General features: G+C 55.7%; 2 protein-coding genes across 2 annotated transcripts in view; both read right to left on the minus strand.

Annotated features, from left to right (window-relative positions):
* Positions 1-138, minus strand: part of KATNB1 (katanin p80 (WD repeat containing) subunit B 1) — a 36,002-nt gene extending 35,864 nt beyond the window's left edge. The window contains exon 1 of the mRNA XM_005873508.2: positions 16-138. The gene's annotated coding sequence lies outside the window, so the exon portion shown is untranslated. The remainder of the gene's footprint in view (positions 1-15) is intronic.
* Positions 139-695: 557 nt separating this feature from the next.
* Positions 696-11,063, minus strand: part of DRC7 (dynein regulatory complex subunit 7) — a 24,678-nt gene continuing 14,310 nt past the window's right edge. The window contains exons 9-18 of the mRNA XM_014545544.1: positions 10,798-10,926; positions 10,494-10,622; positions 9,086-9,306; positions 7,647-7,862; positions 6,859-6,969; positions 6,661-6,771; positions 5,555-5,749; positions 2,443-2,582; positions 1,670-2,345; positions 696-987 (exon numbers count right to left, since the gene is read on the minus strand). Coding sequence (XP_014401030.1) covers positions 2,252-2,345; positions 2,443-2,582; positions 5,555-5,749; positions 6,661-6,771; positions 6,859-6,969; positions 7,647-7,862; positions 9,086-9,306; positions 10,494-10,622; positions 10,798-10,926 — 1,346 coding nt within the window. The 3' untranslated portion in view covers positions 696-987; positions 1,670-2,251. The remainder of the gene's footprint in view (positions 988-1,669; positions 2,346-2,442; positions 2,583-5,554; positions 5,750-6,660; positions 6,772-6,858; positions 6,970-7,646; positions 7,863-9,085; positions 9,307-10,493; positions 10,623-10,797; positions 10,927-11,063) is intronic.

An 11,063-nucleotide genomic window follows, 5' to 3' on the forward strand; every position in this document is an offset into this window, starting at 1 on the left:
CCCGGCCCACTCCACCTGCAGCGGCGGCTCCCGAGGCCAAGGCTCTGCTCCAGGGGCGACCCCCACTTGCCTCCATCCCCTGCCCTGATTGGCCGCTGCTTGACAACCGACCCTCACAACAAAACCTCCGGCTCAGAGCCCCGCCCTCCCCAACTCTCCCACCAATCAGCTGCCGCGGGAGCTCCGCCTCTTTCCAGTTTTGACCAATCGAAGAAGGCACTTCTGCCGCTTTTCCTAAGTTCCCGCCCTTTTTTCCTGAATTGGGCTAATCACGAGGAAGAAGGGTTCAAGGGCCACCCCTCGGCCCCTAATGAACCAATGCGGGCTGCCGTTTCCTTGGTCCCGCCTTCGCCTCAAACTTTCCCTTTCAGCCACCTTGCCTACTCGCCCTCTAACCTCGTTAGCGTTTGAAAAATTTGCGAGACGCCCTCCCAATGGCGGCTGCACCAATCGCTTTAGCAACCGTCCCAGCTCGACCAATCAGCGTTCGCATTATTGGAAAACCAACTCCCAGATAGCCAATGGGAAGGGGACATCCGGACCCGAGTGAAGCCGCGGAGCTTCCATCTTGTAGTCGGGCAAAGCGGGGGCGGTGTACTTAAGTCAGCATTTTGCACGGGTTCCTGCTCGTTCCCTTTACCTGTGGGCGGATCCGCGGGTCTGAGGACTTTTCTCTCCTCTTTGGCTCGAACACCGGCTCGAATCTCCCACCGGAGACCGGGAGAGAAACTGAGATTTCCTGATTCTGGGTCCGAGTCAGGCGTGGAGCCCGGGATTGCTGCCTCCACCGCGGACGTCTTCGGCGGATGGATGGCCGCTTCCTTAAAGCGCTGACCGACTGGGAACCCGAGAAACGCCGACTTCATTTGTGATCCGTGGATGGGGGTGGCCTTAATCTCCACTGCCCTGCACCCTCGCTGCGAGAAAGAGGCAGCGTCCACCCATCACACTGTACTTGGGGACGCCGACTGCAGAGGCTTATGGGCACTGTCAAGAGAGGACCAGATTAGCAGAATAAAACCCGATCAGCACTGCCCACCCTGCATTTCTCAACCTTTTATAATGAAAACGTCGTGGAGAACACTGGAAAGAATACTATAATGATATAGACTACTTCAATCATATAATGACCCATATATGTACCGTGTGGATTTAATCACTTGCTAACATTTTGCTGTATTGATTGGCTTTATCCGTGTGTGTGTTTTCTGAACCATTTGCAAGTTGTGGACATCGAGACATTTCACCCTGACACTGAATGCTACTGAGCGTGTAATTCTTAAAAATCAGACCCTTCTCCTACATAATCATTGTATCAAGAAAACGAACAGTTGTTTTCCAGGGCAGATTTTCATAATCATCCCCAAAAACTATTTTTAATAACGTTTTTCCTAATTAGGAAAGCATCAAGATTTGGCACTTGGCTCTTCTAAGCTCATTCGATTTCATCTTCCCCTCCCCCGCCCCCTTAATGACTTTGATCTTTTGAAGAGATTGGGCCATTTACCTTGTAGACTGTCCCACATTATAATTTTGCCGGACTTTTCCCTTCTAGTGTCATTTACCTTGTTCCTTTTCATCTGAATTTCTTGTTAAATGGAAGTCAAAGCATGATTAGATTCATGATCACCGTTTTGAAACACTTTATGATGAAGTATAATACACATACCCCATACACTGTAAGGGTACGAGGTCGGTGAATTTTCACCATCTGAACATACTCAGGTCAAGAAGACTATTACCAGCTCCTCAGAAGTCCCCCTGAGAAATGCAACCATATCATTCACGTGGTTGTAGTTTGTTCGTTTCCACTGAGCCCAAGCGGGGTGTCTCAGCCTCAGTATTATTGACATTTTAGGCTACATAATTCTTGAGACCACCTGCGGAGGTATGGCAAAGGCTCAGCATTCCCATGGAAAGGACGGAAGTCAAGGAGGAAGGTGGCCAAGGTGGGTAGAGGAAGTTGATCCCCGACTATAGATAAAGAAGGGAAGGAGAGAAAGGCTGGTGCTGGAGCTTGTGAGGTATAAATTGCAAATCACAAGTGTGTTTATTTACAGAAAAATCATGAGAAGCAGGAACAGATGGGGCCGCAGGGAGGTGGAGCGGCAGTGAGGCCAGGCACCTGAATCCGAGGTCATTAGCTGGTTGCAGGAAACACGGGCTGGGCTGTGGGGGAGGTTTCTCTCTCTGCCAGCTGAGGCTGAGGCCCCAGGAGGGGCATCGAAGGGCCAGAGGTGCAGGAGGGGCATCAAGAATAGACTTTCAGGTGCTCCACCAGGCGTGGGTCCTTGTAGAGCTTTTCCTCCAGAGCCAAGTACTTCAGCGGGGCCAGCTCCTTGTGTCTGAAATCGGAGGGAGGAGCGAGAGGTGGTGGTGGGGTTACAGAGCTGGTGCTCCGGCTTCCTAGTGGGTCCCCTCAGGCTCCCCTGCCCCCCTCACCGATTGAGCCTCTGTTCCAAGATACGGATGCGGAACATGGCCTGAGAGCAGTAACTCAGGTACAAGTCTTCGTCCTCGGTGGTCAAGGTCACCTGGTTCTCCTGGTACCACTGCTGTTTCTTCTGCAGCTCCTGCGTCTCCTGCGGGCACAGGCACGGAGAGGAGAGCGCAGGAGGGGTGATGTAGGCTGACCCGCACCCAGGTCTTGGGCTGAGACCCCCGGTCACCAGAGAACCCAGGAGGGTTGACTCTGCAATCACCATCCACAGAAGCCAGAGGAGCAGAGGCAGGGCCAGAAAATGCCTTGAGTGGGAGCCATTGGGTTGTGTTTAGAGACGCAGTGGTTCTCAATCTTCTGGCCCTTTAAATACAGTTCCTCATGTTGTGACCCAACCATAAAATTATTTTCGTTGCTACTTCATCACTGTAATGTTGCTACTGTTATGAATCGTAATGTAAATATCTGATATGCAGGATGGTCTTAGGCGACCCCTGTGAAAGGGTCGTTCGACCGCCAAAGGGGTCGCGACCCACAGGTTGAGAACCGCTGGTTTAGAGGGATATCAACTCCATGGGGTCAGAGCAGGGTTCAAGACTGAGACAGCCGTGTGGCTCTGGAAAAGCTACCTTTTCAGAGCTTCCAATTGTCTGTCTGTTAAATGAGAGCCGTTGTACACACTCACCACCACCACACAGAGCTCTTTGTGAAGATTAAATGAGATAATGCATAGGAACTGCACGGTATACTTCCAACCAATAGAAACGCATCAAGGACTAGAAGTTGTTACAATGCACCATCCTTCCACCCATCCATCCAACCACCCATCCATTCATTCATTTACTCATCCCTCCATCTACCCATGCATCCATCCTCCTGTTCATCCACCACCCATCCATTCACCCACTACTCACCCATCCAACCACCCATCCATTCATTCATTTACGCAGCCCTCCATCTACCCATGCATCCATCCTCCTATTCATCCACCACCCATCCATCCATCCATCCATCCATCCATCCCTTCATCCACCCTTCCACCCAATGAACAAGAGTAAGGGAGGACAAGCTGGTCATCTGGAAACTCCCAGCAATTGGTCCCTCCCACGTCTGTGACGTGGGGGGAAAAGAGCCCTGTGCCCCTTTTCAAGATGAGGATGCCAAGGTCCTCTCCTCTACCCGGGCCCTGGCCGTACCTGCTCGAAACGGGCCTGGATAAGGTTGGCCTTGTCGATGAGCCGCTGCTTGAAGTCCATGAGGCACTCGTCCTTGAGGCGAATGGCCTGCCAGCGCGTCAGCTTCTCTCCTGGCGGCAGCTGTGCCAGGAATGGGGCCAGGTAGTCCAGCTGGGCCTCCACCTGCCGCAGGTGCTCCTCGTGCATCACGCGCTCCTGGGGGGGCGGGGGGAGGGGGGAGGTGGAGAGTCAGCTGGACCAGCAGGGGCTGCAGAGACCTCCCAGCCAGCTCTGCATCAACATGTGACCACACAAAGCCAGTCCTCAAACCCAGAGCCCAGTGCTTGGTGCCTCTTGTGCCTGTGGTGATTAGTAGCAGCCAACTCTCTATCGTCCTTGAATTTACGTCTCTCGACCTGAGCCTCAGCACACGCCTAACGCTCAGTCGATGCTCGCTCAGTAAATGGTGAGAAATGGTTGTTATTCATGATGTTGAATCAAAAACTACCAGTAACGCTCTCCCTCTTCCCCTTTCACCCCGGAGCCTTCTGTCTCGTGTTGGTAGACAAGGGCTGGAGATGTGGGGGCCGGTGCCCATCCCTGGGAGTCTGAGAACCGGCCATCTGATGCCCTGTCCTGCTTCTCCAACCTCCAACTGTTTTTAGAAATCTCTCCTTGGTTGGTGAAGGAGATGTAGAAGCTGGCCTCGAACCCAGGCTGGGCCGTGCAACCTGAGCGGGTAACCTGAACGCCCCGTGCGGCAGGGGACGGAGAACTCAGGCCCGGGGCCAGGTCTGGAGCTCGAGGGGAGCCCCAGGCGGAGGTGGGCACACGCTCCTCACTCCTCCCGCCTGCCGAAGAGGCCTTGGGTTGGCCTCAGGCCCTGGAGGTGGGGGAGCCCTGGCCTGGGTCCTGAGTGCTCTTTGGGGTGAAACATAGAAATGGCCGGCTCAGCAGCAAGGATGACCACAATGAGGTCAATGACTTCATCCCCTAGAGAGGGCTTCGGGCAGAATCCCTAGTCATCCTCATCACCCGGAGGCCCGGGGGGTGCAGAAAAAGTCAGGGCCGGGCAGGCAACGAGGCTCACCATGGCCTCCCGGTACTCCCGGCTCTTCTCATTGCGCTTCGTGTCGTAGATGGAGATTTTCAGCGTGTGCGCCTCCTCCTCTTCCTCTAGAAGCTTCAGGATCTCCAGCACCTGAGTTGGCAAGTGGGGGAGGGCATGGTTAAGGCACCCCCCTACCCCTGCCACCTCCCACCTGCCCACTCTCCCAGGGGACCCTACCTCCAGCTCCGACTCCCAGGCCTGATGTCTGGAGAGCTTCTCCTGCTCCTTCAGCTGCATCATGGCCTCGTACTGGTACAGTAGCTTCTTGGTGTGCTCCATGGGCTCCACCTGGAACAGCGGCCACAGTGACAGAGAGGCAGCAATGGCTGGGGTCGCGGACGGACTCTGCAGCCAGACCTCCTGGGTTCAAATCTCCCCCTGCCATTTTCTAGCTGTGTGACCTCAAGCAAGTTGCTTAACCTCTCTGGGCTTCAGTTTCCTCACGTATAAAAACAAACAAACATGAGCCTGGCTGGTGTGGCTCAGTGGTTGAGCATCGACCTGTGAACCAGGAGGTCATGGTTCAATTCCCAGTCAGGGCACATGCCGGAGCTGCGGACTTGATCCCTGGTAGGGGGCGTGCAGGAGGCAACTGATCAATGATTCTCAAAATTGATGTCTTCTCTCTCTCTCTCTCTCTCTCTCTCTCTCTCCCCTTCATCCACCCTTCCACCCAATGAACAAGAGTAAGGGAGGACAAGCTGGTCATCTGGAAACTCCCAGCAATTGGTCCCTCCCACGTCTGTGACGTGGGGGGAAAAGAGCCCTGTGCCCCTTTTCAAGATGAGGATGCCAAGGTCCTCTCCTCTACCCGGGCCCTGGCCGTACCTGCTCGAAACGGGCCTGGATAAGGTTGGCCTTGTCGATGAGCCGCTGCTTGAAGTCCATGAGGCACTCGTCCTTGAGGCGAATGGCCTGCCAGCGCGTCAGCTTCTCTCCTGGCGGCAGCTGTGCCAGGAATGGGGCCAGGTAGTCCAGCTGGGCCTCCACCTGCCGCAGGTGCTCCTCGTGCATCACGCGCTCCTGGGGGGGCGGGGGGAGGGGGGGAGGTGGAGAGTCAGCTGGACCAGCAGGGGCTGCAGAGACCTCCCAGCCAGCTCTGCATCAACATGTGACCACACAAAGCCAGTCCTCAAACCCAGAGCCCAGTGCTTGGTACCTCTGGGACGAGGCCTCAGAGCGGCCTGGGTGCTGTCTCTTGTGCCTGTGGTGATTGGTAGCAGCCAACTCTCTATCGTCCTTGAATTTACGTCTCTCTACCTGAGCCCCAGCACACGCCTGACGCTCAGTCGATGCTCGCTCAGTAAATGGTGAGAAATGGTTGTTATTCATGATGTTGAATCAAAAACTACCAGTAACGCTCTCCCTCTTCCCCTTTCACCCCGGAGCCTTCTGTCTCGTGTTGGTAGACAAGGGCTGGAGATGTGGGGGCCGGTGCCCATCCCTGGGAGTCTGAGAACCGGCCATCTGATGCCCTGTCCTGCTTCTCCAACCTCCAACTGTTTTTAGAAATCTCTCCTTGGTTGGTGAAGGAGATGTAGAAGCTGGCCTCGAACCCAGGCTGGGCCGTGCAACCTGAGCGGGTAACCTGAACGCCCCGTGCGGCAGGGGACGGAGAACTCAGGCCCGGGGCCAGGTCTGGAGCTCGAGGGGAGCCCCAGGCGGAGGTGGGCACACGCTCCTCACTCCTCCCGCCTGCCGAAGAGGCCTTGGGTTGGCCTCAGGCCCTGGAGGTGGGGGAGCCCTGGCCTGGGTCCTGAGTGCTCTTTGGGGTGAAACATAGAAATGGCCGGCTCAGCAGCAAGGATGACCACAATGAGGTCAATGACTTCATCCCCTAGAGAGGGCTTCGGGCAGAATCCCTAGTCATCCTCATCACCCGGAGGCCCGGGGGGTGCAGAAAAAGTCAGGGCCGGGCAGGCAACGAGGCTCACCATGGCCTCCCGGTACTCCCGGCTCTTCTCATTGCGCTTCGTGTCGTAGATGGAGATTTTCAGCGTGTGCGCCTCCTCCTCTTCCTCTAGAAGCTTCAGGATCTCCAGCACCTGAGTTGGCAAGTGGGGGAGGGCATGGTTAAGGCACCCCCCTACCCCTGCCACCTCCCACCTGCCCACTCTCCCAGGGGACCCTACCTCCAGCTCCGACTCCCAGGCCTGATGTCTGGAGAGCTTCTCCTGCTCCTTCAGCTGCATCATGGCCTCGTACTGGTACAGTAGCTTCTTGGTGTGCTCCATGGGCTCCACCTGGAACAGCGGCCACAGTGACAGAGAGGCAGCAATGGCTGGGGTCGAGGACGGACTCTGCAGCCAGACCTCCTGGGTTCAAATCTCCCCCTGCCATTTTCTAGCTGTGTGACCTCAAGCAAGTTGCTAAACCTCTCTGGGCTTCAGTTTCCTCATGTATAAAAACAAACAAACATGAGCCCGGCTGGTGTGGCTCAATGGTTGAGCATCGACCTGTGAACCAGGAAGTCATGGTTCAATTCCCAGTCAGGGCACATGCCGGAGCTGCGGACTTGATCCCTGGTAGGGGGCGTGCAGGAGGCAACTGATCAATGATTCTCAACATTGATGTCTGTCTGTCTGTCTGTCTGTCTCTGTCAATAACAGCAGAGAAACTAGAGACTCGGAAGAACGAGCCAGGAGAGTGAGGATTTGAACTAGGAGAGCCAGCCCCGGAGGTGAGAGGATCGGCTCCTCCAGCGTTGGTCTCGGGATCTGGGGGGTTAGGGAGTGGTCTCAGCCTGCTGGGTTGTCTTTCTCTGGGGAAAGGGTAAGAGTTTCAGAAGAGCTGCAAAGAGAAGGACCCCGGGAGGGGAGCTCTTCATCTTCCCCAGGGGCAGAGATGAACTCCCCGGCCCGGAACCTGGCCTTCTCCTCACCCACCCGCCGCCCCTGCCCGCCACGGCCCCCAGGCCCACCTCGTAGCTAAGACACATATCGGGGGTCATGATGATCTTGTTGCCCTTGCTGTCCACCTCGGTGCGCCGCAGGAACTCGCGCCGCGAGGCCGTGATGTGGTCCTCGCGGCAGTGGTAGCGCAGCTGGATGCGCTCCTCGGAGATCAGAAACACGCGCTCCTCCACGTCCTCATCCGCGGGCTGGGCCGGGTTGCGGAAGAAGCGCTCCGTGATTTTCTGCGAGGCCAGCACATGCAGAGGGTGGGTGGCGGGGAAGGGGATTTCTGTGTGTGGCCCCGAGGGCGGGGACACTGGAACCTGGGGTCAGTTAGGGGTTCCTGGGGAGCAGCCCCCCCCCGAGCCAGACAACGGTTCTGGTGGCCCCGTAGGTTTCAGGGCCAAGCCACTCCAGGCCTGTGTTGCTGGATGTCTTCTCTAGCTCCCCCCACAAGACTCTGCTTGCTCACCTCAGGAGGTGGGGAGCTCACTACCCCTCCAGGTGGCCGTCTCTATTACTAGACATCCCTTCCTGCTAGAGCAGCGGTTCTCAACCTGTGGGTCGCGACCCCTTTGGCGGTCGAACGACCCTTTCACAGGGGTCGCCTAAGACCATCCTGCATATCAGATATTTACATGACCATTCATCACAGTAGCATTGCAGTAATGAAGTAGCAACGAAAATAATTTTATGGTTGGGTCACAACATGAGGAACTATATTTAAAGGGCCAGAAGGTTGAGAACCACTGTGCTAGAGAGAGGTTTTTTGTTGGTTGGTTGGTTGGGGGTTTTTTTTTTGGTATGCAGCCATTCAATTCAGTGGTCACAGAATTTGTAATGATATGGAGGGGAAAAAATGCACAACTTAATAGTAAGTGGGTGATACAGGGATTCTACCTACATACACACACACATATCTCAATTAAGTTAGAAAAGACTCTAAAAACCAAACCTAACCTAACCGGTTTGGCTCAGTGGATAGAGCGTCGGCCTGCAGACTGAAAGGTCCCGGGTTCGATTCTGGTCAAGGGCATGTACCTTGGTTGCTGGCACATCCCCAGTAGGGGGTGTGTAGGAGGCAGCTGATCGATGTGTCTCTCTCAGATGTTTCTAACTCTCTATCCCTCTCCCTTCCTCTCTGTAAAAATCAATAATATATATATATGTAAAACCAAACCTATATTATGTAATAATATCTGAGAGATGCCATGCTGAGATATTTTTTACTTTTTTTTCCCTTTATATTTTTTCTCTGTTTATATATTTCCATATATTTATATTTTCCCATATATTCTAAATGTTTAGTCTGAGTGTGCACTTCTTATAAGAGTAAGGAAATGACACCTCCCTAGCCTCGTGGCTGAGGGCACAAATGGGGAACATCCCTCTGGAGTCGGGGCTGACCCCATCCCGGGGTCACCCGCCTGTCCGAGCACCCTGTCCCCGCCCAGGAAGCCCTTACCATCATAGGCCGGGGGTTGGACTCTGCGCTGCTCAGCGTGACCTTCTTGACCCTGGACCCGTACGTGACATGGCGGTAGGCGAGGAAGTCGGGCCGCCCTTGGTAGTGCTCGGTCATCGACTTGGGCGTCTCCTCCCGCTTTATCAGGCCGTCCACGCGGGCCTTTTCGTAGAACTCCATGACGCGGTCGTTCTCGGGTTGCATGGACCTGTAGGAGTGCACTGCGGTGGGAGGTGGCGGGGTCAGCACCGGGAGCTCTGGCCACCCCCTGGATACCCCAACCCTGACCTCACGGAGGAGCCTTAGGTCTGGAACTCATGTCCCCCTGTTGGGTATGTAGGCGGTTTCCAGCCCCTTTCTTATTCCAAACAACGCCGTGATAAACATCTGCAGCGTGCATTTAAAAACCACTCTTGCCCATAATTTGCTCGGGACAAATTCTCAGCCATTGAACTGCTGCGCACAAGGCAGGAATATTTTAAGGCTGGTGTTGGTTACTTTGCCCAACTGCCCTGGGGAAGGGTTGTGCCAATTTGCTGTCCTGCCAGCAGTGACAGGGGCGACTTCTGCTGCTTTGCACACCTGCTCGCTCCCTGTGGGGCCGGCCATTTCTTCATCTTTGACAATGACATGAGTGCTGTAAGATGGTCCCTTAGTGGGCTAGTTTTATTTACAGTGGGGCCTTGACTTACGAGTTTAATTCGTTCCGTGACGGAGCTCGTAACTCAAATTACTCGTATGTCAAATCAAAAGTGAACAAGTGAGACACATGATGCTGGGCTGATGTTGTGGCGTTCACTGTGACGTTCGCTGAGCCAACTAGCGGTGGGGTATCTGAAGCTGGCTCGTAACCCGAATTTTAGCTCGCATTTCAAAGCAAAAAATCGGCCGAGAGACGGCTCGTATCTCGAAAAACTCGTTAGTCGGGACACTCGTAAGTCAAGGCCCCACTGTATTTTATTTCAACCACCAAGTGAGGCTGACCTTTCTTTGAGGGGTGGGGGGAGGAGATAGTATATTGACCTTATGTTTTCTCCCTTCCCAGCGTTCATGGTCATGGGCACGGCCTCCACGCCCTCTGCCCACTGCATCGCCCTTGTCGGAGCATCTGCTGGTTTTATTGCTCAGCATCCTGACCCCCCTGTACACGTGGCCCCGCTGTGCGCCGGACCCCAACCACGGAATCAGCATGTGGCCCTGCTCTCGTGTTCCTGCAGGAACATCTGTCACATTTCCTTGCACCTTCTGTGCTCCCCTGACCTCTCACACCTGGTCGGCTGGAGGAGGCCCCTGTCGCTACACAGACACGGGTTCTTCCCGCCACACGCCGGTCGCGTGGGGGCCGCTCTGAGGAGCGAGTAAGGCCCCGATGGGGGCCCTGGCTGGCCCGGCAATGGGGTCCACTCACCACGCAGAGCCTGGGGATGGCCTGGCTTGAAGTAGTCAATGATTAGGCCCGTGTCCTTGTGTATGTGCCTCAGCTCCAGCATGTCCTCCCGGTTCTGGTACCACTCCTTCATCTCCAGCAACTTGGTGCCTGTGTGGCCGAGTGGTGCTGGCTGCAGCCAGGCCCGCTGCCCGGGCCTCCACCCCGCCCTTCCCAGCAGCGCCCGCCCGCACTCACACCGAGAGAGCGTCAGTGATGTGCCAGACGTCCCACAGCACGTCGGGGGACCTGCCCGCCCCACCCCGTGCCCGGCTGCCCCCCTTACACTCCAAGTCCTCGTAGGTGCTGAGGCGGGACATGAGGCCGTTGCTGTTGAGGTACGGGGCCCACTTCTCCAGCTTGGCCCTCTTGTAGTGGATCACCTTCATCCCGTTTGGGCAGCGGGTCTCGAACGCTGTGGACAGGGTGGGCTGGGGTGAGGGACCTCGCCAGATCAGGGGGAGGGGGGCCAACCCCCCTCAGCCCTCAGCCAGCCCCTGTCCACTGAGCTGCCTGCTGAGCTCCTCCCAGCCCCAGGCCTGCTGGGGGGAG

This window comes from Myotis brandtii, unplaced genomic scaffold, assembly GCF_000412655.1.
Source record: "Myotis brandtii unplaced genomic scaffold, ASM41265v1 scaffold411, whole genome shotgun sequence".
NCBI lineage: Eukaryota > Metazoa > Chordata > Mammalia > Chiroptera > Vespertilionidae > Myotis > Myotis brandtii.